The sequence below is a fragment of the Schistocerca gregaria genome, chromosome 2, assembly GCF_023897955.1.
Source record: "Schistocerca gregaria isolate iqSchGreg1 chromosome 2, iqSchGreg1.2, whole genome shotgun sequence".
Lineage (NCBI taxonomy): Eukaryota > Metazoa > Arthropoda > Insecta > Orthoptera > Acrididae > Schistocerca > Schistocerca gregaria.
This window is the reverse complement of record NC_064921.1, coordinates 382,577,000-382,604,886: the sequence shown is the minus strand read 5'-3', so window position 1 is coordinate 382,604,886 and position 27,887 is coordinate 382,577,000. Positions and strand designations below refer to the sequence as shown.

Sequence of the window (27,887 nt, the reverse complement as noted above, 5' to 3'; positions counted from 1 at the left end):
AGGTTAATGTTAGTCAGGGCCATTTTTTGTAGAGATTTTTGAAAGTCAGATTGCGTTGCGCTAAAAATATTGTGTGCCAGTTTAAGCACAGTCTTGTACAATTGTTCTAAGGGGACGTTTCATAATGTTATCATGATCTATAGCTTTACCACAGCAGCGTGTCAGTAAGTGAGAGCGTTGGCTCACTTCCGACTAAGTAAGGCTACCATTTAATGTACTAAGTTACATTAATTTTTTGGAATGATATGGCATTATCTTACCTTAAATCTGCGTGGTCCGACTGGAGGCTCTGCGTAAGGAATACCAGAGAAACTGACGTACGGGAAGCCATAGACGGTGAGGCCAGCGTAGCCCCTGACGAGGCCTTCTTCTAGGCGCACCACAGGCTGCTCTTGAGGAAGAGGCTGCAAAATGAAAGTGGAAACGGAAGTTACTCTCTGTGGCAGCTATAAGGAAGTGCTGGGTATTCAGGATGTGGTTGTCAGTGCGCTTCGTTTTTGCAAACCTCATTCTCGAATGCAAGGCTTGGTGATTACGATACCTAGGTCGGTATATGTTTCGAGGGGTGATAGTAGCAATGAATCTGAGCAAAAAACTTCATACAGAACACATTTAATATGAGTTAAAAATTAAACTACATTAAATATCCTACAGAAAGAGTCCTATGCATTTCTTCTCTGGGGCTGATAGCTTTCGCGAAGAGAGCGTGGAATCCTGAAAATATCCCGCGAGGCGCACGCGGTGTAGCTTAGGTAGTTTTCGAGGGCCAGTTTGAGGTAGTTTTCCGACTTGATAGACCACAAGCGTCCGTATCAAATTGTTCGTCTCGGCTTCCTCTACACTACTGTAAACAATAATAACGGTTGAGTCATACAGAAAATAAAATACAACGTACATTAAATCTGGCCTATCTCGGAAATCATTCGGAATAGGTTGGTTGGTTGGTTGATTTGGTGGAAGAGACAAAACAGCGAGGTCTTCGGTCTCTTCGGGTTAGGGAAGGATGGGGAAGAAAGTCAGCCGTGCCCTTTCAAAGAAACCATCCCGGCATTTGTCTAAAGAGATGCATGGAAATCACGGAAAACGTAAATCAGAATGCCCGGCCGCGGGACTGAACCGTCGTCCTCTCGAATGGGAGTCCGATGTGCTAACCACTGCGCCACCTCGCGCGGTCATTCGGAATAGGGAACATGTCCACACAACGTTTTCTTGCTCAGAACCACTAATCCTATCACCACTCAAAGCATGTACCGTTTTTCCAGGCTCACCCTGTATATAATGCAAAATCAGGCGAGAAAGCAGAATTAACGTTTCAGAGTGAAACTGTAGAGAGAGTGGCGCAATATGTATAAGAATATTAAATTGATGTTGAATAAAAATGGAGATGGACGATGTAACTATCGAACTAAGAAGTGACTGGCATTTACGACGATTTTCAGGGATTCACTGCTTTTTATATCTCCTATGTGATAAAGTTGACTTGAGTATCGTAAGGAGAAACTTCATTGAGTGCTTTGCGAAATTTCAACTTCATACATGGCTTTCAAAAGCAGATTCGCTATTCACAGCAGCAACACTAAGAGAGGGTAACATTAACTCCCTTACTGTTTTCGTGTATACATTTTTAATATCTCAGGAAACTCCTGTCTCGTTGGCAATTAGGATTTTGAACTTAACAGAACTATAACACAGGCGTAAGTGTTAACAGAAAACATTAGTACAAGAATCTACAGAGTAATCAATAACCGATTCTTGTTCTGTCATGTGTGATAACCGACAGCAAATGTGTTTCTTATATAAAGCAATCAAAATACACAACGGAAAACCATAAGAACTATTTTTTGAGAGATTAAGTAGCTTCAATCACATGTTCCAACTAGTGTAATTTTTGTACATCAACAAATGCTGCGATGGAATTTATAAATCCGAATTTCACATATATCAGCACACGTAATTTCATTGACAGTAGCATCTATTAATAGCATAATATCTATTAAACTGTAGTGTCTTCTTCAGTACTGTGTATTGTGGAAGCTATATGGTTATCGTAAGAATTATACAGAAATTTAACATATAATCGAACATCAGTATTGATATCCTCTTTTTACTTGCATATTTTAATTGCTTTAGATAAGAACCACATTTTCTCTGCGTTATCACACAGGACAGTGCAAGTATCGATTATTGATACTCTGTAGATTCTTGCACTAATGCTTTCTGTTTACACTTATGCTTCATGTAACGTTCAAAATCGAAATGCCAACAAGACAGGAATCTCCTGAGAGATTAAAACTCTACTTCGGGCCGAGATACCAACCTCATCCTTGCCTTTTCTCGGTACTGCTCTTACCACTACTGAGCTACTCAGACGGGGTTTATGATCCACCCGCACAGTTGCATTTCTGTCTGTATTACTCCCCTTCCCCCCTACAAATAGAGCGTAAACTACATTACAGAGCAAAATATTCGTTCTAAATTCATTCCGGTATGCAACAGTATGCTGCCTGCATGGAATGTGTAATCCAAAAGTCGATAAACATCGTCAACACTTGAGACACGGAAAGGGTACAGTAATAGATGAGGTAGCTGAGGCGATGTTTGTTCTGACCAGCGTAAGTAATGCCCAAAGCAACCCAAAAGTCTTAAGCCGATACCCTTCGGCACAAATTAAATTGACGTGGCGTATAAACCCTGCTACGAAGGTTTTCTCTGATACACAATCAATTGGCTAATACATTGAAAATACTGTGAATGGGTTAACTCTGTTAAAACGCCAAAAATCTGTCAGTTTCTTTCAGGACACTCCGCGAAGTCTATAAAATTCTTTCGATTTCAAGAACGAAAGATCAGCTTTTGCCTCATTCTTTGTTCTGTCTTCATAATGTCAGATAAAATTTTAGGACTCTACAGAATAACTGCAGTTTACTTCGTTTCCGATTCACAAGAGTGAGACAACATTGTCTTTAAATTAGTGTTACAAATAATCTGCAAGTGCGCTTAGGTATGGTGTGCATGGAATGTCATGATTTTTAGACACCGACTGCAGATGATTAAAGAGGCTTTCTAAGCTGCAGCTTTAGGTACCAGCACCAGCGAGCGTGGACAAAAATGTGCAAGTACGGACCGTTGTATTTATCCTTGAACGGCGTCCAGAGTAAGCACGATTATTGAAAACATTCACAAATTCACGTCAGAGGCGTTAGATCCCTTGTATCAACACGAGAGACAGAGGGCGCTGATAATTTCTTGTACGTAACTTCAGAGAGCCGAATGGAAAATTTTTATGGACGTTTGTCTGCGTGCGAAATTGCAGACACTGGCGATTCTGGAAATTTTTCACACAGTTATCGATACAGAACTACTTCTCTCATAAAGTTTTAAGCGTGCCACATTTACTGACGAAGATTATTTCAATAATCGTTGCTGGATTACATACGAGGCTGGAAAATCTATTTGTTTATTTCCACGTAAGCCGGACGCTGTGACCGAGTGGTTCTAGGTGCTTCAGTCCGGAACCGCGCTGCTGCTACGGCCGCAGGTTCGAATCCTGCCTCTGGCATGGACGTGTGTGATGTCCTTAGGTTAGTTAGGTTTAAGCAGTTCTATGTCTAGAAGACTGATAACCTCAGGTGTTATGTCCCGTAGTACTTAGAGCCATTTGAGCCATTTCCACATATGCCAAAAAATAATACTCGCTGTGTTGTACAAGTTGACCAGAAGCGCGAGGTCCAATTATCTTAATAACTTTAAACACATAATCACTTTTAGGCCCAAAGCGATGTTAGAGCCTACATTAAGTCAGCTATCAAAACTCAGTCTATTTGGAGGGGAGGAGGGGGGGGGGGGCATCTGCAGACTTCTGTCCAGAACTCTGTGAGAAATGCTCTGTGGTTATTAACAGCACAGTGTTGGGGATGCTACTCGGCAGAAGCAGAACAAAACTTTTATATACGAAGTTCTTGTCAAAAAATTCCGGAACATTCGTAATTGGAGCGAAATGTGGTTGGCATCCCTGCACACGCCTGTGTTTCATGTGTAACTGACGGAAGTTTAACTGTCGAACGTTGTACCGCACAGTTTGCGAATTTTGAGATGGCAGAATTAAAGGAGCAAGGCATCTGTATTTAATTTTGCGTGAAACTCAAGGAAACTTTTAAATGGATCAAATGGCTCTGAGCACTATGAGACTTAACTTCTGAGGTCACCAGTCCCCTAGAACTTAGAACTACTTAAACCTATCTAACCTAAGACCATCACAAACATCCATTCTAGAGGCAGGATTCGAACCTGCGACCGTAACGGTCGCTTGATTCCATACTGTAGCGCCTAGGGCCTCTCAGCCACTTCGGCCGGCAAGTAAACTTTTATAGACGCTTACCAATGGCTCAGGAAGCCTACGGTGATGAGTGATTACGTCGTGCTCGATGTTACGAATGGTTCACACGGTTTAAAAATGGCTGGACGGAAGTCATAGATGACTCTTGTTCAGGACGCCCTTCAATGTTTACCGACGACGCTCGCGTCAGGAACGTCAACGTTATTGTGCGTGCCAATCGAAGACTGCAGACGAATATAACACTTCAGTTGGATCATGCCATGAAATCCTGACACAGCATCTTGGAATGAATCGTGTTGCCGCCAAGTTCGTGCCACGGCTCATGAGTCAAGACTAGGAAGACCTTCACCCAGCAGTCCGTGAAGAGCTTTTGGATCGCGCAAGTGAGAACGAGGTGTTCCTTAAAAGAATCATAACCGGTGATGAGACGTGGATCTACGATAACGGTTTTGAGAGCAATGATCAGTCTTCAAAATTGGTCGGGAAAAGTTCTCCAAGACCAAAAAGAGCTCGTCAGGTAAGAACAGATGTCAAGCCCATGCTGAGAGTTTTCTTTGACTTTGAAGGATTAGTTCATCATGAATTCATGTCACGGGGACAAACTGGTAATCGATGGGACTATCGACACGTGTTGCGACCCATGTGAGAAAATGTGAGAAGGAAACGGCCTGAAATTTGTCGAGACAATTCATGGCTCTTGCATCACGATAAAGCACCCGCACATTCATCCTTGTTGGTGCGTGACTATTGAACAAAAAAGGAAATCACTGTGGTGGCTCATCCTCCGCACTCTCCAGACGTCGCCCCTGCGGACGTTTTTAATTTCCAAAGTTGAAAACCTCTTTGAAAGGATGAAGATTTGCAGCGACAAACGAGATAAAAGAAAATTTGCAGACGGCGCTTTGCGCATTGTAGCAAGAGGCGTACCAAGACTTTCCGGAAGTGGTAACGGCGTTGGGAGCGGAGGAGGGTATTTCAAAGGAGACCATGCTCAATATGTAAAAGCTATGCGTACAAAAATTTTGTTGACAAAGTTGCGGAATTTTTTGAACAGACCTCGTGTGTGACTGGAAATATACTTTTTGAAATACGGCTCATTCGACTCTGTGGCAGCCGTCTGTCTGTAGCTGCTACAGGGGATGTTGAGTGTGGTTATCACACGCTTACACATCAGAAGTTAAGTCCCATAGTGCTCAGAGCCATTTGAACCATTTTGAAAAATTCTACGATCCGCGTGGGATTAATGCCACAGTTCCGGCTAAGGTATGTCGGAGGCTTGCCTTAGTTGTAAAGAAAATGCCGGAACTGGTAACGCGTCCTAAGTTATTCACAGTTTGGAACTGCACTGACCAGCTCCCAGGTCTCTGGGAGTTGGCTGAAAAGAACCGAAGTGCAACGAGCCCGCATCTCGTACTACCCGTCCCAACCCATAGCAGAGAATGAAATGAGGCCGCTGCAGAAATCGGTCTCAAATGTTCCAATGTGTGTGAAATCTTATGCGACTTAACTCTAAGGTAATCAGTCCCTAAGCTTACACACTACGCAACCTAAATTATCCTAAGGACAAATACACACACCCATGCCCGAGGGAGGACTCGAACCTCCGCCGGCACCTGCCGCGCAGTCAATGACTGCAGCGCCTTTGACCCCTCGGCTAATCCCGCGTGGCAGAAAACGGTCCCCTTGTCTTCAGCAAAGATTGCGAAGGTGAGAATGACGCGCATGGCGACAAGGGAAACGAAAGGTCACAAGTTGATGACTTCCCTGCATCTTCACTTTTGTATGGTCTTTGTTTTTCATCCTGAAGCAACCACAAAATCAAGAGTTCAGCTATTATCCCAAGTTGACAGCGTGTCAAAAGAATTACAGGTAAATAAATCAGATCTGCCTTTCCTTCCACGGAACATTGAGGACGTTTTCTCCTTATATGATAATGGAAGTTTGTGGTATCTCCACCGTTCTTATTCTTTTTATCCAAATGGATCAGTGTACTTCATTGTTACCGCAACGTCGTAAAATACTTCCTAACTAGGGATGGTACAATTCTACGGCACACGGCAAGAGGTACATTATTGTGTCTGCAGTGCCGTACCAATTCTTATGTCACGTGTCTGGTACTAGTTTCTAACTGTAGGCGTTGTTATTAAAATAATGCTGACTGTTTTCTCCGAGTTCTATAATAATACAGTATTTCAAAGCAATTAAAATGTACGAATCAACACTATTCATGTTTTAAAAGCAGTTTTATTTAAAAACCAAAACCTTAAGCACTGCTGTTACGGCAAATTAATATGCCAGTTTTTTTTGCTCTGTTGTTACCAAAAAATGAAAAAACATGATATAACGGAGACCACAAAAATATCGAAAAATACCAGTTATTCGAAACTAAAATATCGGTCTCGGTATTAACCGGTCAGTTTTTCCCATCCCCAGTTAACCTTTGGCCATATCCGTGTATAATAACAGGAAGTCATTTCACTATAGAAGTTGTCCACAGTCCACGTTACGACTAATCTTGTTCTGATGTCAGTAAAACCTCCGACAGACAAGTCCGGAATGGCTGATGTAGGAGACGGCTGTACGTGCTTCATCTGACAACCGAATAAGCATCACAGTCAGAGAGGACTAAGTACTGACAAACACAACGAATAAGAATTCAGAATATGCTTTACTTGAAACTAGCTGTGCACAATGTCTAAACTTGCTGGTAGATACCAGGCCAGTGCAAGGCGATGTTGCTTGGGTTTAGTTCCCAAATGCAAGGGAGTGGCATGCACAAGCACGAAGTTAATTATTGTGTTCATTGTTGCTATTGCTACGAACCCAGACGTTTTGATGGTCACTGTGAGAGCACATAAAGATTTCTACACAGTTAGTAAGTGTTTCTCAGTATAGTAATTTGAGAAAATCTTGCTACTGAGTTGTAGGCAGAGTCAAATTACGAAGTACTACAGCATTTTGTCAAAGCCTCACCTTGCTCCTAAGCAGTCCTTCAAAAAATAAGTGATGCAATAGCGCGGCGGATTACGAGGGCTGGGAGCTGGCACTGAATAACGCAACAGCTAACTAATTTTTATTTACTTCTTGGCAGAGTGCTTAAGAACTGATTTACTAGAAGAATATTTTCTGCGAGTCATCTCTCAGACAGGCGCATGCAGTTTTCAAAATATCCTTTCTAAGAAACATCCTTGGTACTCGGCTTTCCTCGCGTATTAGAATACTGTTTATTTTTACAATGAGAAGTTACACTCGCTCATGCATCACACGCCGTGAGACGAAGTGCTGTTAGTGAAATTTAAAACAGTCAGGACTGGGAATGTCGATACGTGGTTTGTATCACTTCCATATTGTTTGCAGTTTCAATTTCACAAGCAAGTTCACGGCTGTCTGTTGGTTAATCTTGTCACAAGAGATACTACAACATCTCAAATTCTTCAGTGCGGACAATTCTTTGTCGGCAGTCACGGCTAGTTCTCCCTGCGACAAAGACAAACCCGCCTGTTGAAAGCTGCTATCAACGCCGATAACTTCCAACGTGTAGAAACCACCCACAAAGTTTCTTGAGATTCTTGGGTATGGCTCATACGGGAAGTGGAAGTATTGCCCATACGAAAAATGCAGCCTTACGGTATACTGAATTTTACTGTCACTGAGTACGCTACGGTCGCAGGGTCGAATCATGCCTCGGGCATGGATGTGTGTGATGTCCTTAGGTTAGTAAGATTTAAGTAGTTCTAAGTTCTAGGGGACTGATGACCTTAGATGTTATGTGCCATAGTGCTCAGGGCCATTTGAACCTTTTTTTGTCGCTATGTAGTGTTTTGTTTTTCGCCGTGTAAGTGCTTAATTTCGTTTCCTTAGTACATAATAGTTCTCAGTTACATTTGTCCGTATACTTTTTTGTCTTGTCTATTCTTTTGTCAAGAACAATGCACAGTTCAGAAGCTGGTGAGCCATTAGCCACTGTGATTATATCGTCTGCCTCCAGAATGCTTTCAGACCGTAAGAAGGAACAGACGATTCATCGTGATGGTAGCGAATAAGGAAGTAAGGAATGTTATAAAATCATGTGTTCTAGAAGCAAGTCAGGAAAGTAAAGCAAGTTTATGTACGTGCTGCCTGGTTATGCTGACGTATCTCTGCGATCTGTTACAAAAAGACGAAAGCGCATAATTTCCACAGGCAGGACCCCTTTGCGCTGTTGGTAGATAGCGTCCAAGATATGAAGTACATAAGTTTCGCTATCATTGCTTGGATATGGATGTAATAAGATACATTATACTACGTACATGTGGTCGTCACGTTTCCAATGCAAACTAGAGACAGTCGGGAAGCCCTCGCTAGTAACGATGTTTTAATCGGCTCGTCGTGACGAGAAAGAGCACTTGGTTGCACACACACTATCATCATTAATAAACTAATTATCCAATAAGCTACAAAAATGCAGTAGTGGTCGGTGTTATTCAGAATGTATGAGTATTCCAAAATCCTATTGTGATTTGATACATTTAAGTTATTGAAATATATTGGTGACAAAGGCAGATCTACTTTCACGACAGTGTTTTTCGAACGAGGTGAACCCTTCCTCTCACAAAGCACACTTGGCTAGCTTGCGCACTCCTTGGCGCGCATTATTCTCAGCTGCTGACGATACACTGGCCATTGTGTTTTGAGCCACGTATCAATTGTTTAAATTTTCTCAATAACCACTATTTTATTCAGCAATCACACATTGTCACTTTGGCAAACAGTAGGTGGGTAGCCAGCATGTGCGTGTCATTCCGCCTGACGGATATGCCCGTCAGTATTTTAATACTACGCAGATGAAGAAAGGGAATTAAATCCTGTGGCAAGTCTTGATTCCAGACGTTCAGTGTTAAAAATACGATGGGTTATGCGGATTCAACCAAAGTTCCAACAGATTTGGCGAGTTACTTTTGTGTGAACTGCTAACCTTTGCCGGCCGGAGTGGCCGAGCGGTTCTAGGCGCTACAATCTGGAACCGCGTGACCGCTCCGGTCGGAGGTTCGAATCCTGCCTCGGGCATGGATGTGTGTGATGTCCTTAGGTTAGTTAGGAATAAGCAGTTCTAAGTTCTAGGGACTGATGACCTCAGAAGTTAAGCCCCATAGTGCTCGGAGCCATTTGACCAATCATTTACATTTGTTTACATCAGGTTTACTGTTATGATGAACGGATTATATACGTGTCCCAATTTGCGCTTAGCCGTAACAGGTGCTGACCGGTCGCTCCGTCCCGTCGTGCCTGTGAATGAAATGGCGCTTTGCGAGACGAGACGTGCTTTGCGAGACGTTCGGCCGGACACGCGTGCTTTGCCTCTCTGCAGCCGCGAGACCGTACTGCGCGCTCGATCACTGAGGAGTGTGTACCCTCCGGCATCAGTGGTCGAGCTGTTTCCGCAGTCACCTGACCGTTGCGTGTGAACATTTCGGACATTTTTTTTTTCACCAATCGTTGTCGTTAAATTTATAATTATGAAATCACGTGTTTGATGAGTTACTGTCGCCTGCGACGGTGTGGCAGTAAAAACCTGCTCACAGCACGACATACTTGGAAAAAAAAACAAAAAAAAAACAGCCGTTTCCGCTTCACCTTAACGACTATGTTACAGAGAGGTCTTCGAAGTTACGCTTATTACTGGAGCTGTAGTCCGCCGATCGATCACAGGCGTTTTTTTGTTATTCGCAAACGAGGGGTCACTGACGTAATGATTGTAAGGTGTGATATAATACCCGGGGACATAACCTGCACGACTACACATATACAGTAGTTTGAAAAAGTCAGTCCTTCACCTGGGGACGTGTATGTGTTACGGATACAGTATCAGTACCGGTATTCCCTCAGCCTCTACACACACATTTTAAAGTAACTCAAACAAAGTGGAAGGCAGTTTCAGAATATTATCGAACTGCAATGTGAACTGAAGTGATATTTACCTCTTTTACGGGAGTTCCTGGCGATTTCGCGGGAGTATTTTTGAAAAATTTTCGAATTCTACGAACATTTCTATTGCTTAGTAGTGTGTATGGAACAGCTCACGTCATCGGTTGTGAGATGTGGTGGAGCAACTCTTTATTTTTCTTCTCCTTTTGGCAGCATTCAGCGACATTGTTAATCATTTTTCTGGGTGCTACCACATGCCCTCGGAGACGCGGATGAGCCTGGAAGCACTTCGTAACTCATCACGAATGGTATTTCTTTGCAACGCTACACCACATGAACTACAGTCATTGCGCAATACCAGAATACTGTACGCAACGTTCGGTAGTATATGACTGAGGTTGGCAGCCGCCGGAAACAAAACACGTGTTGCCTCAAGTCAAACGACTTCTACTGACTTCTGCCGATTCAGAAGTCGGGAGCCTGCGTTCTTCTCGTAGCGAACAAGTAATACCTATTTCTTCATCCTGAAATTACGGAAAAAACTTTGACTTTACATTGTGCAAAAAAATACAAGGGCGTGCTGAAAAGTAATGTCCCAGAATCTTTTACGTTAAGATTCTTCTTTCCATCTAATCTGCTAACCATACCGTATTATTTCTCGCTCTTCTCATGACAAGCCAATGTCTATTAGACATTTTGTTCCTTCTGTACTGCTGCCATACAGTATCGTCTAAACATCTGAAGTAAATCATACAGGATCTTTACCAGATTTTTTCCACCTACATTTCCTTTTTTATACACCGACGCAAAAAATTGCAATACCAATAAATAATTATTGTAGAATAGTAAAATTCCCAAATACATTTGTCTAGGTAACAAATTTAACTAATTAACATTAGAAGATCACAGGTTAACGTACGCATGAGATAAGCCACTGCAAACGTGAAATGAATGGAGGTACATTAACAGCCTGTGTAACTGCCAGAATGATGAATGCAAGCATCGAAATGTGCTTGCATTGTGTGGTACAGGTGCCCGATGTCAGCTTGAAGGATGGAGTTCCATGATTGTTGCACTTTGTTGGTTAATACAGGGGCGGGTAATGCTGTTTGTGGATGAAGCTGGAATTGGTCGTTCGATGATGTCCTATCGACTGGACACAGATCTGGTGATCAACCAGGCTAAGGCAATATGTCGACACTCTGTAGAGCATGTAGGGCTACAAAAGCGGTAAGTGGGTGACTGTTATCCTGTTGGAAAACACTCCCTGGAATGCTGTTCCCGAATGGCAACACGACACGTAGAAACACCAGAGTGACGTTCAGATTTGTAGTCAGGATGTGTGGGATAACAACGAGAGTGCTCCTGCTGCGATATGAAATCGCACTCCATACCATAACTCCTGATGTGGGCCCAGTGTGTCTAGCACACAGACAGGTTGTTTGCACGCTCTTAACTGGCCTCCTCCTAACCAACACAAGGCCATCACAGGCCTTGAGGCATAACCAGTTTCCATCAGAAAAAACAACAGACTTCCACTCTACGCTCCAGGGAGCTCTCGCTTGACACCATGGAAGTCGCAGATGGCGGTGGTTTGTTGTCAGCGGAATGCACGCTGCTGGGGCTCCGGCTCGGAGCTGTCCTTGAAGTAACAGATTTATAACAGAATGAGATTTTCACTCTGCAGCGGAGTGTGCGTGATATGAAACTTCCTGGCAGATGAAAACTATGTGCAGCACCTAGACTCGAACTCTGTCCGGCACACAGTTTTAATAACCCAGGAAGTTTCATATCAGTGCACACTCCGCTGCAGAGTGAAAATCTCATTCTGGAAACATCCCCTAGGCTGTGGCTAAGCCATGTCTCCGCAATATCCGTTCTTTCAGGAGTGCTAGTCCTGCATGGTTCGCAGAAGAGCTTCTGTAAAGTCTGGAAGGTAGGAGACGAGGTACTGGCGGAAGTAAAGCTGTGAGGAGAGGGCGTGAGTCGTGCTTGGGTAACTCAGTTGATACAGCACTTGCCGCGAATGGCAAAGATCCCGAGTTCGAGTCTCGGTCTGGCACACAGTTTTAATGTGCCAGGAAGTTTTATATTTGTAACAGTTCGCTGTTTCACTGTGTCCCAACTGTTGCTCAAATTGCTGCTGCATATGCAGTGGAATGCTCCAGAGTAATACGCCGCGAACGATGTTTCCCCTCTCGGTAGTGCCACATGGCCATCCAGGTCCTGGTCTTCTTGCGATAGTACATTCCCGCAGCCACCGCTGTCAGAAATCATGTACAGTGGCTACATTGTGCCATATCGCAGAATGAAGATCGAGCCTCTAGTAGTCCTTGTTTACCCGTCTTCTCTCATACTCAGTGAGGTGTTGCTTATGGTGTATATGTTACCATAACGGCATTCTTGACTAAAACCAACTCAAAACGACCAATCTCAAGTGTAGCTAACGCTTATATATACACTGATGACTGAAATTAAAGCAACAGACCACTTTCTCCCTGTCTTGCGTCTAATTCACGTTATAATCATACAAACCGTCAAGAAATGTGTGTACGATCGTATTCTGTACGGAAGATGGCATTCCAGTCGACGGACAGCCATACCAGCATCGTGACGGCTATCGAAGGGGAAGTATTTGCCGGATAGTCCCACATCCACAATCGCTGTGGATGGCCGTAGGAGGTATGTAAGCAGGACAGTCGCCAACTGATGTGGCCCGATGGCCTTATGTGTATCGTTCCGTTGTTTGTCGGATGTGGGGACAGTTTATAGAGATCTAAACTGTGACCCGAAGACCAGGGAACGGACGGCCACGTGTCACATCAGAAAGAGACGACCGTTATTTGGGTGTACGACCCGTTCTATGTATACCTCTGAAGCATTTTCACAGAAGGGAGCACCAACATGCCACCTGGGTGGTCTAACAGTGAACCGACGCTCTTTTACAGAAGAATCCCTGTTTGGTCTGGACAGTGATTCCCGACGGTTTCGCCTCTGGAGGGAACGTGGAACACGATTTCGGAGCGAAAACATCGTGGAAAGAGACTGATATCGAGGAGGAGGGGCAGGGTTTATGTTGACCAATCGAACACCTCTTCATGAAATTGTACAGATGAATCGACACATACTGTCAGACATCATAGCGAGATCTTGGGATATCAAGTGCGGTTGTTGCAAGATGCTGTGGACTCAGACTTCGTAGTGATGGACGATAATGTTCGACCTGATGCAGCACGGGTGACTGATGTTCTCCTGGAAATGGAAGATTTTATATGCACAACGTAGCCTGCTCGTCCTCCCGATTTGAATCTCATAGAGCATGTTTGGAATCTACTAGGAAGCCGGCCCCGGTGGTCTCGCGGTTCTAGGCGCGCAGTCCGGAACCGTGCGACTGCTACGGTCGCAGGTTCGAATCCTACCTCGGGGAAGGATGTGTGTGATGTCCTTAGGTTCGTTAGGTTTAAGTAGTTCTAAGTTCTAGGGGACTGATGACCACAGCTGTTAAGTCCCATTGTGCTCAGAGCCATTTGAACCATTTTTTCTGCTAGGAAGATAGCATGCATCGCGTCAGCATCCACCAACCACTCTCCAAGACTTGTGAGCAGCTGTGCTTGAAGAACAGGCGTTATTGCCTCAACATGAGGTTGATGATATTGTTCACCGCATTCCCCGGTTTTGTCAGACCTGTATTGTGGCCACAGGTGGTCCCACACCATACTGAGCACATTAACCAGTGGTCGGAATGTGTGCCCAAATCCGTGAAGTTGGTAACAACGACAAACATTTACGTCTACTGTTACGGGTGTTGCAGTTGTTTATATTCTATATTCTTTCCACTGTTTCTACTTTACTATCACCTATTTATACTGTTTTGCGGCAATATATACCAACTTGCGAAATATCCGTTTGTTGCTTTAATTTTGGACATCAGTGTATATATCTTATGTTCATCTCAACAATTATTAGAGCACCATGTAAATATTTGAAGTAAATCAGTTAAGAACTTTTCGAGATTTTTGGTAACAGTTTTAAATAACAACTTGTCTTTATATATTTGCGTACAGGGTGTGCGGAAATTCCCACTACAAACTTCTAGGACATGTAGAGATGAATGACTACATAATATGTTGAATGCGAACCCAAATCCAGAAATGTACCGTTTCTGTGCTACAATCATTTGAAAACACGTTGATAATGCGACCACTTTTACAGGTAATTTATTAGGCGTGATCAAGTACGTCACTTGTTTTACAGTTGCACTCGGTAACAGCCAAAGAAATTGCTCTTGTACTCGTTGACGGCTTCTCTTCGACGTGGTGCGGTATGGACTCTTCCACTTCGGATTTTGGCGTCTCCTTGGATCACCAAAATCGCGCCTGCTGACGGTGAAGGAACCCCTTTCTCGAAGCCGTTGAGTTATTGCAGCGAAAGTGGTATGCAAGGGACTAGAACATTGTGCATAACAATCTTGATAAAGGCGACGAGCACCTCTTCCGTTAGTTGAGGTTCGCCATAATGGAGGATTATGTCGGTGTATTAAGCAAATGTGTACTCGGCCATGTTGCTGTAACAATCAGAGACATGTGAATGAGGCTCGAATCACGTCAGAGAGATAAATGGCTCTAAGCACAATGGGACTTAGAACTACTTAAACCTAGCTCACCTAAGGACATCACACACGTCTATGCACGAGGCAGGATTCGAACCTGCGACTGTAGCAGCAGCGCGGTTCCGGACTGAAGCGCCTAGAACCGCTCGGCCACAGAAGCCGGCTCGGAGAGATAGGACAGACGTCAAATGACATCAGCCAATCCGACGAAAACACTCCCACCATGACTTCCCTGTTTCACACCCAGCTAGAAACCATTTTTCAAATGTCTATAGCACAAAAACGGTACGTTGCCGGAAATCGGTTCCACTTCAAAATACTGACATTTCAGTCCCCTCTACAAGTTGTAAAAGTTTGTAAAGGGAATTACCGAACACCTTATGGGTCATATTATTGTAATTATTATGATTATTATTAACTTCCTTTTGCCGGCCGCGGTGGTCTCGCGGTTCTAGGGGCGTAGTCCGGAGCCGTGCGACTGCTACGGTCGCAGGTTCGAATCCTGCCTCGGGCATGGATGTGTGTGATGTCCTTAGGTTAGTTAGGTTTAAGTAGTTCTAAGTTCTAGGGGACTAATGACCACAGCAGTTGAGTCCCTTAGTGCTCAGAGCCATTTGAACCATTTTTTTTTAACTTCCTTTTAATTCAGACACAATCACATTCTGTCACATAAACATATCCTGTTCTCGCTTACATTGGCCACCTTTAGCGGCTATTGGCATATTCTGTGAAGAAAATTTTCATCACACATGTTGAAAATCCTTTGTAATATGCATTTTGGCTGTAACATGTAATGGACATTTCATTCGCCAAATAACGCCCCATAGAAAAGAGCATCTAAAGAAGGCCAGTGTAGGCCAGAACAGGTTGTTATTTTAATATAGAATGTGTTTACGTCTTAAATATAAGGAAGTTCACAATATATCAGTCACTGGTCTCCTTCACAGGGATTTCGTCTTTTCCAGTTATCGTTATTACTATCATTGTTTATTGTTATGTACTGCTATAGTGCTATGCATATTGTAATGCCGACTTGATAAGGGTGCCAGCAAGGGCCAGAGGGTCCTAATATTGGGAGGCGAAATGAAGGGACGAATTACGAAAACATAAAATAAATAAATAAACAAGTGACACATCAGTGATGGGGGCAGTCACAGAGGCAGGCCTACCGGTCTGGCAGCGGCAGAGTGCAGCAGCAGCGTCAGCAGAAGTGGCGACCCTCGGAGCTTCGGGCAGGTCGCGGGTGTTCTCGTGGTGGCTTCCCTCGCCGCCATGTCGTACTGTGGCGCGGCGGGCGGCCGCCGGCAATTTAAGCTGGCCACTTACTCTGTCCTCCTCGTCCCGTTTCCCCGCCCCCCCCCCTCCCTCCATCAGCTATCGTACTCATACTGGCGTCATCGTGCCATTCCTTACGTTGCACCGAGTGTCCTTCACACGCCCAATTCATTCATCTGACCGCCGGTGTCAGATAGGGGCTCCTACGCACAACCACATCCTACTATTGGCAAATGGCAGATTGCGGGAGCATAGAACGACCACTTGTACTTCGCAACAACCGTTTGTTTCCTCGTATGAAAACAGTATGAAAAGTTCATGATTCGACAGTCTTTTTTTCATGACGTCCTCTTTTAGGTCAAGGCACTTAGTTTAAGGTGTTCCCAGTAACCTATCACGTTTCTTGAGATTGTAGAAAAAACAGAAAATATCCATTTGTGGATGTGAACTCAAAATGTGAGAAATCTGTTGCGCATGTTAAAAATATTAACGATTCACGCTTGAAATTACTGTTTTCTCACTGTCAAGGTGTGTTCCTGATCTTTGTACGCAGCTGGTTTGTCCTGGCGAAAGAAGATTTTTATGTTTTGCCGCCAGTGTACATATCGCCTCAGAGTTGATAGATGATATCACACCTGCCAGTGCAGCTCTTTCGCTTCCCTTTAACCCTTTCAGTACCGGTAGTTGCTACCAGAAACTACCGTTTTAGTAATTTTGTTTTGAAGTAGCAGTGCCTTCAGCGAGAAACCACAGGCGCTGTTGCAAGACAGACACATCTACCGGTGCATGTCATTGTTTATGACGTCTGTCTCCTGAACTATGATATGCAGATGATTCTTACCCTCACAGCAACTGTTGCCTGGCAGTGAGAGATATATGTACCACGTTTTGTTGAAATCGACCCATTGGTTTAGGAAGACATGTGGGACATACACACATATACATACACACACACACACACACACACACACACACACACACACACACACACACAGATATCTGTATAATCTGTATGGATGGGTGTGTATGATATTTTCATTTATTACATCTTCTATGAATTTTCATATTCTTATATTATGTCTTTTATCAATTCCTATATTAATCTTTATAATATTTTACATTACTTATTAAGTTAATACTTATACTTTATTCTTATGTTTCTTCCTCAGAAGGATTTCGTGTATTCCCTTGGATAATACCGCTCGTATAAGCATTCGAAACATAGTAATTCCGACCGTGAGCATCGCGTAAAGGCACGTTAGTCATAGTCGTATTTCTCGGTATGATTCATATCAGGAAACGCAAATGTGGCAAGCCTGTCAGCGTGCGAACCTCATGGTGTTAGGAATTTCACTCTGGAAAGAAACGTCGTTAACACTGCTGAGGATTACACGCGTTGGCAATAATTTCACAGAAAATCACGTATAACGGATAATTTTTTCTGAAAACTGACGCTTTCAGTTGGTTATCAATGCATAGATTTGTACTGCGTACTGTCTAGTTGAGATATCACCATGCTGTGTAATGAGCGTAGAGTAATTCTGCAGTTTTTTCATGAAATGCTTTATAATCGGGTAAAAATATACGTCACAGGATTGACACAGTTGCGTACACTTCAGGGGAATTACTTTCAACGAACAGGTTGAACTGTTGGTATTCCATCTTCATGGATGAATTTTTTGTCGTATAACAAAGGATTGCTTTGTCCACCCCGTGAATCAGTTATGAACAAACGTGGCTCCATTTTAACATTTAGATGTTGTCCCATTAGTTGGTTAACCTCTTGTTGCACTCGAGGACCGAACGTCCCGCTAACTTCTTGAAGATAAATGAAGAAAATTGGCAGGAGGAGAGAGTTATACTGTATTGGCCGGTATATGAATTTGTCAAGTGATTTAATTGGGTGACAGCAAGTTCCGTGACTTTTTCACCTCGATGCGACGATATTCGATTACTGCTGATGTGATATTTTGCTTGTCTAGTAACCAGAATCGGACACGAGCTGGAGAGTGCCGACGATGAGACGCTTTGCCACAGGAAGACAACAGCCGTGGGCAACAACGAAGACGACAATAACAGGTATTGACGGATAAGGCAGAATGGCAAGTCCGAAAAGCGAACCAAACAGAGAGCCTAGACGTAGCAAGATCAGGAACCGAACAACTGTGGGTAAAACGTACAATACATGAGCGTAGTCGGAGCACGGCTGGCTGCTCAGGCTTTTTTGTGGTAGATCGTGCTACATCGTCACTAGTGGATGGCGATCTTACTGTCTTGGTGCAAGGGTAAAATTTTGATGGGTGGCGATTTACTGTCTTGGTGTAAGGGTAAAATTTTTCCATCTCACAGTGACATCATTGCAATGATATCATTGGAGTGCACGTTGAAGGTGTGGCGGTGGGACCTGAAGTCCCGTACCACCATCCGACGGTGGAAGTTTAGAAGTTTAAGGTTGCGGGCAAGAGGGAACGAAACTACATAGATAGGGATACTGGTGGTCGTACCATGGACATCACTTACAGAGTGGTGTATTAAGACTGACACATTATTAATAGCTGTAACAAGGCTATCATTAGACATGGTTTTCATCTGAGTCCTTGAGGATGGTAAGAGGATCAGGGTGGAGGAGCCATTGCTGGGGACTAGTGATGACAATGTGGTGTAAGCCAGTGACTGTGACATGCAGGGCATCCACTTTGTTATAGAGACGCCTTGCCTTGTCTCAAATGGACGTCTTTAGAGTTACCATGTTTGTCTCCTCGTGGAGGGTAACAACCCTCGTGAGTGGAGGAGCATGGTTCAAATGGCTCTGAGCACTATGGGACTTTACATCTGAGGTCATCAGTCCCCTAGAACATAGAACTACTTCAACCTAACTAACCTAAGGGCATCACACACACCCATGCCCGAGGCAGGATTCGAATCTGAGACAGAGGCAATCGCGTGGTTCCGGACTGAAGCGCCTAGAACTGCTCGGACACCGCGGCCGGCGAGGAGCACGCAGTCTCTACCGAAGCACCTTATTCTTCAAGCGCTGGAGGGTCTGCATCCAGGAGGCAATAATCGTGGCCCCTCGCGGAGGAGCCATAGGTGAGGGAAGGGTGGACAACCACCTGGTACAGTAGGAGCTTCGTGTCTGAGTTCAGTTCCCAGCTGTTGTACAACGCTTTATCAGCTTCTGTTCTTTTTAGGTGACGTATTCCGTATGTTGGTGGAAGAGCAGTTTTTTATCCATCTGGACACCTAAATATTTGGTATCTGGCGACCATGGGACCTGAACGCTTGCAATAGTGATGTTGTGGAGGAGGATTGGGCGCCGTTTGGTGAAGCAGACCGCCGTAGTTTTGGCGGCATTGAAGGCTAACTTGTTTGAACGACACCGGTTGACTGTTGCGTCCACCTACGTCTGGAGACGTGCAATGAGCCGGTCTGTGTTGCGGCTGGTCGTAAAGAGCGCCTATGGTCAGTGCGTTGCGCCAGGTGGCAGTGTGGGACGACTGGCGTATCATTAACATAAATGCTGAAGTGGATGGGCGACAACACAGAGCATTGAGGGGTACCCGTCGACGAGTGACCTAAGCTCGAGCATTTTTCTTGCTGAGTTACAAAGAAGTTTCTGTCGTGGAGGAAACCATCCGCAATCTTAATACAGATGTCAGGGATGGTCGTCTGTGTCAGCAATTTGTACGCTAGATCGTCCTGCCAAATCTTGTACGCCTAACTTCTGAGTCCCTACGCTGCCGGCTTTACAGGGCCCCCGTGCGCGCAGATAGGCTGGTGCGGCGACAACAGCGTTCACACGTTATAGGGGCGCCGCCAGCGGCTGTTGCCTACGTCTATGCCCTGTGGTAGGCTGCCCGAATTGTCGGACCGGGATACCACAAAATCAAGGTCGAAGTGCGTAATTATAGCAGGCGATAGGCGTTGAAACATCTCTGCGGTTTGCAATAATTCTTCGAACGTATGTTTTACCTTTGTGCTGACATAGCTGATAACATGTCTATGTCAAATGCTATGCTTTGCCTTGACAGTATCACACTACGTTTGCGAGGTTTTAACTTCAAAGATCTTCGAACGGCAATAAAGTCGCTGCCGCCATTACCCATTGACGCGACATTCGTGTTGCAGCAAGACCTCCGTACTTCTTGGCTTCTTCAAAACGATCATAGACCCACGAATCGACCCCTTTAAATTTTTCGTGATTTTTTCCACCCTTCTTCACTAGGTTCTTCCATCGCCATACCTATTCACTATTTTGTTAGTCTGCGAGTGTTTTTTGACGTGATCGTTTTTGCGTCCACGGCAAGTCTTACTGACTTTAACTGTGATCAGAAAATGAAGATTGCACTTTTATATCATGAACTCCCTATCCAAAACTTTAACATTACGTGAAAATCTTATGAATACATTTATAAAAAATAAAGAATTCATTTTACCGTTAATATCATCTGAGCTGCGTCTATTTTTAGCTCTTCTTCATTTTTTTTTTTTTTGTGGTGAACTGGAAGGTTTTTCTTCGACGACTGAATGTGCAATATGCCTTTCGCCTACTTCCTCTACAGTTTCCTCTGCGGTCAAGAATTTGTTTCACGTGCAATAAGATCCATGATTCTTTCCGCCTTTTCTTTACCCAAGATTATCGACCGGTCTGGTTTTCTCGTTTGTGGTTTATTAATTATATTCGATTTATGTAACAGTTCAGTGCAATAGTACACTGTACCAGTTAATTCTTGCCTTGTTTCAGAGCTCACGGCGTCACACTCGTTCAGATCATCCACAGACTCTTCCCTAACGCACTCGCCTTGAAGATCGGTTTGCGAGGTCCCTGCTACTGTTCGGTTTCGTTAGTTTTTCGTATTGAATTTTGCTGGGTGCTCCACAGCTGTCTTTTCTCTTCTAGAACTAACTCGGAAGTTATGCCTTTCCATTAGCGATTCCATCAAGGAGACGAAATTAATTGGGCAGGTCAGAATCGCTAGAATACAACGTTCTCGGAACCGAGCAAGCATCTATATTTATCTTTAATTCAATCACCAGATACACAGTTACTAGCGAGTAAGGACAACGCTATTTCAACATACACAGGGAAAACCATTCATTTAGTAATATTCTGCTGACAAAGTTAGATAATGAAAATAATAAATAACAACAATAATCGGGTTTCGAAAACGAGGCGCAAAAGTGATGCTGCGACGCTAACCGCTGCGCCATCACTTCGGCTGAATTTGTTACACGCTACAAGACACATAAAAGTACCGTACGTCAAAAAGTCTGACCGTCCTTTTCTCAGAAACGATCGAGTAACTACGAATAAGCCAGGGCATGTCTTCGCTGATTTTGATTCCTCTTCCACACAGCAAACTTTCTGGGAAATCGGGTTATAGTGCTTGCCGAGTTCCCGTCGTTAATGTGTCAAAGTTCTTTCTTTTGACAATTTTGACACACTCAGCTTTGTGTTGGACAACGTTCATTAAGAGAACATATACAGTACTTGTGAATAATCATACACTAGAGTAGACTTGGTGATGGTGGTGGTGGTTAGTGTTTAACGTCCCGTCGACAACGAGGTCATTAGAGACGGAGCGCAAGCTCGGGTTAGGGAAGGATTTGGAAGGAAATCGGCCGTGCCCTTTCAAAGGAACCATCCCGGCATTTGCCTGAAGCCATTTAGGGAAATCACGGAAAACCTAAATCAGGATGGCCGGAGACGGGATTGAACCGTCATCCTCCCGATTGCGAGTCCAGTGTGCTAACCACTGCGCCACCTCGCTCGGTTAGAGTAGAGGTATGTGCACGAGAATGAGTACTTGTGTTCTTATTTATTAATGAATAAATTCAAGAGATTCTTCTTCTATTTATAGGTTGTAACATTGTCTAAAAATAGTGAATGATTGGCTCATTCGATAATAAATGTGGTGGTACACTGATCCGTATTTTTTAAAAATTTCTATTACCTTCCCTCTATGTGTAGGAGTTGTACATGTATTACTCATTTCTAGTTTGACTTCAAGCAATGATCGGTAATGGATGACTTTGGCTTTTCTAATCTATGTGTTTATATGGTGTTCTCTAAGCCTAGTACAGACTGACCTCCCAGTCTGGCCAATATAGCAGACCTGACACTCTTGGCAGACCATCTCACAAACTCCACTTTTCGTGTTGGCCGTTTGTTGTCTTTAAATTGAAGAAATACCTACCTAATGTCCGTGGGACTACCTAATATCTGTGGGCCATCGAAAAACACATAGAAACCCTTTGCCTTTTAAATATTTCTTATTCCATTAGAAATATTAACTGTTCTTGTTGTTGTGGTCTTCAGTCCTGATACTGGTTTGATGCAGCTCTCCATGCTACTCTATCCTGTGCAAGCTTCTTCATCTCCCAGTACCTACTGCAACCTACATCCTTCTGAATCTGCTTAGTGTACTCATCTCTCGGTCTCCCTCTACGATTTTTACCCTCCACACTGCCCTCCAATGCTAAATTTGTGATCCCTTGATGCCTCAAAACATGTCCTACCAACCGATCCCTTCTTCTAGTCAAGTTGTGCCACAAACTTCTCTTCTCCCCAATCCTATTCAATGCCTCCTCATTAGTTATGTGATCTATCCACCTTATCTTCAGTATTCTTCTGTAGCACCACATTTCGAAAGCTTCTATTCTCTTCTTGTCCAAACTAGTTATCGTCCATGTTTCACTTCCATACATGGCTACACTCCAAACAAATACTTTCAGAAACGACTTCCTGACACTTAAATCTATATTCGATGTTAACAAATTTCTCTTCTTCAGAAACGCTTTCCTTGCCATTGCCAGTCTACATTTTATATCCTCTCTACTTCGACCATCATCAGTTATTTTACTTCCTAAATAGCAAAACTCCTTTACTACTTTAAGTGTCTCATTTCCTAATCTAATTCCCACAGCATCACCCGATTTAATTGGACTACATTCCATTATCCTCGTTTTGCTTTTGTTGATGTTCATCTTATATCCTCCTTTCAAGACACTGTCCATTCCGTTCAACTGCTCTTCCAAGTCCTTTGCCGTCTCTGACAGAATTACAATGTCATCGGCGAACCTAAAAGTTTTTACTTCGTCTCCATGAATTTTAATACCTACTCCAAATTTTTCTTTTGTTTCCTTTACTGCTTGCTCAATATACAGATTGAATAACATCGGGGAGAGGCTACAACCCTGTCTCACTCCTTTCCCAACCACTGCTTCCCTTTCATGCCCCTCGACTCTTATGACTGCCATCTGGTTTCTGTACAAATTGTAAATAGCCTTTCGCTCCCTGTATTTTACCCCTGCCACCTTTAGAATTTGAAAAAGAGTATTCCAGTCAACATTGTCAAAAGCTTTCTCTAAGTCTACAAATGCTAGAAACGTAGGTTTGCCTTTTCTTAATCTTTCTTCTAAGATAAGTCGTAAGGTCAGTATTGCCTCACGTGTTCCAACATATCGACGGAATCCAAACTGATCCTCCCCGAGGTCCGCATCTACCAGTTTTTCCATTCGTCTGTAAAGAATTCGCGTTAGTATTTTGCAGCTGTGACTTATTAAACTGATAGTTCGGTAATTTTCACATCTGTCAGCACCTGCTTTCTTTGGGATTGGAATTATTATATTCTTCTTGAAGTCTGAGGGTATTTGGCCTGTCTCATACATCTTGCTCACCAGCTGGTAGAGTTTTGTCATGACTGGCTCTCCCAAGGCCGTCAGTAGTTCTAATGGAATGTTGTCTACTCCGGGGGCCCTGTTGCGACTCAGGTCTTTCAGTGCTCTGTCAAACTCTTCACGCAATATCGTATCACCCATTTCGTCTTCATATACATCCTCTTCCATTTCCATAATATTGTCCTCAAGTACATCACCCTTGTATAAACCTTCTATATACTCCTTCCACCTTTCTGCCTTCCCTTCTTTGCTTAGAACTGGGTTGCCATCTGAGCTCTTGATATTCATACACGTGGTTCTCTTCTCTCCAAAGGTCTCTTTAATTTTCCTGTAGGCAGTATCTATCTTACCCCTAGTGAGATAAGCCTCTACATCCTTACATTTATCCTCTAGCCATCCCTGTTTAGCCATTTTGCACTTCCTCTCGATCTCATTTTTGAGACGTTTGTATTCCTTTTTGCCTGCTTCATTTACTGCATTTTTATATTTTCTCCTTTCATCAATTAAATTCAATATTTCTTCTGTTACCCAAGGATTTCTAGCAGCCCTCGTCTTTTTACCTACTTTATCCTCTGCTGCCTTCACTACTTCATCCCTCAGAGCTACCCATTCTTCTTCTACTGTATTTCTTTCCCCTATTCCTGTCAATTGTTCCCTTATGCTCTCCCTGAAACTCTGTACAACCTCTGGTTCTTTCAGTTTATCCAGGTCCCATCTCCTTAAATTCCCACATTTTTGCAGTTTCTTCAGTTTTAATCTACAGGTCATAACCAATAGATTGTGGTCAGAGTCCACATCTGCCCCTGGAAATGTCTTACAACTTAAAACCTGGTTCCTAAATCTCTGTCTTACCATTATATAATCTATCTGATACCTTTTAGTATCTCCAGGGTTCTTCCACGTATACAACCTTCTTTCATGATTCTTAAACCAAGTGTTACCAATGACTAAGTTGTGCTCTGTACAAAATTCTACTAGACGGCTTCCTCTTTCATTTCTTAGCCCCAATCCATATTCACCTACTATGTTTCCTTCTCTCCCTTTTCCTACACTCGAATTCCAGTCACCCATTACTATTAAATTTTCGTCTCCCTTCACTATCTGAATAATTTCTTTTATTTCATCGTACATTTCTTCAATTTCTTCGTCATCTGCAGAGCTAGTTGGCATATAAACTTGTACTACTGTAGTAGGTGTGGGCTTCGTATCTATCTTGGCCATAATAATGCGTTCACTATGCTGTTTGTAGTAGCTTATCCGCATTCCTATTTTCCTATTCATTATTAAACCTACTCCTGCATTACCCCTATTTGATTTTGTGTTTATAACCCTGTAATCACCTGACCAGAAGTCTTGTTCCTCCTGCCATCGCACTTCACTAATTCCCACTATATCTAACTTTACCCTATCCATTTCCCTTTTTAAATTTTCTAACCTACCTGCCCGATTAAGGGATCTGACATTCCACGCTCCGATCCGTAGAACGCCAGTTTTCTTTCTCCTGATAACGACATCCTCCTGAGTAGTCCCCGCCCGGAGATCCGAATGGGGGACTATTTTACCTCCGGAATATTTTACCCAAGAGGATGCCATCATAATTTAATCATACAGTAAAGCTGCATGTCCTCGGGAAAAATTACGGCTGTAGTTTCCCCTTGCTTTCAGCCGTTCGCAGTACCAGCACAGCAACGCCGTTTTGGTTAATGTTGCAAGGCCAGATCAGTCCATCATTTACACTGTTGCCCCTGCAACTACTGAAAAGGCTGCTGCCCCTCTTCAGGAACCACACGTTTGTCTGGCCTCTCAACAGATACCCCTCCGTTGTGGTTGCACCTACGGTACGGCCATCTGTATCGCTGAGGCACGCAAGCCTCCCCACCAACGGCAAGGTCCATGGTTCATGGGGGGGAAAAAAATATTAACTATGAAAAGGAAATAGTGTGTTGAGCTTTTAGTCTGTTCATGTAGTTCAGTGGGTGCACCGTAGAAGCTGGAGATTAATGGAGCCAGATTCATCCTTTAACGATCATTTCTTAAATCCAAACCACAATTAAGTAGTTGATATAAAAGTCCTACACACGGAGGGAAAGGGTGCAGAGCGCTTCCAACCAGAAATATTAGAAATTAGGTGGGTGTATTTCCACATTTACTTTTGAATGAGAAAATCCATTTCAATTATTCAACCCTAAAGAATGGTGTAGCACACCAACGGAAATGTGTCAAAACTGTGAACAGAGAATTTTATAAAGTCAAGAACTGATAAATTACGAAACTGACGTCTTTATCTTTAGAATCATCTGTGCTCCAGGAAATGGGCTTGTAAACCGAAAACGATGTCGTACAATAATAATAAAGTTTTGCGAAAAAAGGCAAAAGATGTGTTTCGTTTGGTTTATTCAATATACAATGTTTCACTAAGAACATGAATCAGTTAAAATGATGCCTATATATTGCCCGCGGTGGCCGAGCGGTTCTAGGCGCTGCAGTCCGGAACCGGGCGCCTGCTAGAGTCGCAGGTTCGAATCCTGCTTCGGGTATGGATGTGTGTGATGTCCTTAGGTTAGTTAGGTATAAGTAGTTCTAAGTTCTAGGGAACTGATTTACTCAGATGTTAAGTCCCATAGTGCTCAGAGCCATTTGAACCATTTTTGTTACATAATTTTTCGATATGTACAAATGAGACATAGTTTCTTGCACTTCAGCTATTTCGAAAGTGAAATTTTCCTGTCATTATCAAGGCGAGTAGATGACAATTTTCTGAATATGAAAGGGTAGCTTTTTGTCGTCGAGACACGAGAACAGTCTGGGAAAAATACACGTGTGTTGCAGATGACATCGTGACCGCAACGAGGCCAGTCACTTATCAGACTTAGCTACCAGACTTACGTATTGAAGAAAGAAAATTATAAGTGCTGAATGGAAAAGATCACGGTTCTGCACGAGGAGGAACAAATTCACAACTATTGCAAATCAGACAGTTCGTAATTGAAATGTTTGGTATGTGTCGGATTGGTAAGCAGAGAAGACTCAGAATGGAAAGCGACGGCGAAGACTTGATGTGAGACGATTCCATGATTCTGTACACGCCCTCGTCTCGATGCATCAGATCATCTGTCAGTCTCATTTCCACTACTCTGACTTTCACAGAATCCTACAAGGAAAACAATCTGAGTGATGTAATTAATGCAGTAGCTTTCAGAAATGCATTGCTCAGTCTACACATATGTGGTCGATTGTAGGAGACAGGAGGTCGTTGCTGTTTGACGTACAGTTGTCATTCAATGCCTGTGGTTTACCTTATATAAACCACAGAACAGCTGCCGTTCAGGGCGCTGAGCCTAAGAAACTTCATGACGCTGACAGTTTTTGTAAAGCCATTTACAACTACGGAGCTGTTACATATCTTCTCTGTCTCTGTCCCATAGTCAGTGTGACGTTTTGTGTTCCAGGACTTTCTTATTAAAATGTTTTAAACATTCGTTTGTCCTTGAATGCAGCTTCTAAGCATTCCTCTTACACACTGTAATCGTCAGGCTTTACGGTATATGGGCCTGCGAACCAAAGTTCCATGGACGCTCATTGTTTGCGAAGAATGTTCGCAGCTGGGCGACGTCTGAAATTACATTAAAAGAAAATGCCGATGCACCACGAAGGAATTATCCGAATGGAACGAGAATTTGATAGATATGACGAACTTGACAGACGTACAAATTTTAACAACTTCAGAAAAAAATATGATTTATTCAAGAGAAAAAGAAACGATAACCAGCGAAGACATGTCTGAAGACGCAACTGACAGCCGTCCTCCATTTGGCCGAGAAGCAGGAGTGATGGTCTTGGGTGCCATTTCATTTCTTAGAAAGACTGCTTTGATTGTCATCAGCGGTTCCCTTACAGAACAGCAGTACGTCGACGATTTTCTACGCCCCTTTTTGTTGCGCTTCATGACAACCCACCTCGGGCTTACGTTTCAGCAAGATAGCGCCCGCCCGCTCATTGCAGGAGTTTGTGCTGACTGTCTTCGTGCTTGCCAAACCCTACCTTGGCTAGAAAGGTGACCGGATAGCTCCCCAGTCGAGAACG

At 43.4% G+C, this 27,887-nt stretch overlaps 1 protein-coding gene across 1 annotated transcript in view; it reads right to left on the bottom strand.

Annotated features, from left to right (window-relative positions):
* The window catches only part of LOC126335786 (cholinesterase 1-like), a 175,967-nt gene that overhangs the window by 62,970 nt on the left and 85,110 nt on the right, over window positions 1–27,887 (bottom strand). Inside the window, exon 2 of the mRNA XM_049999249.1 lies at window positions 261–404. Coding sequence (XP_049855206.1) covers window positions 261–404 — 144 coding nt within the window. The remainder of the gene's footprint in view (window positions 1–260; window positions 405–27,887) is intronic.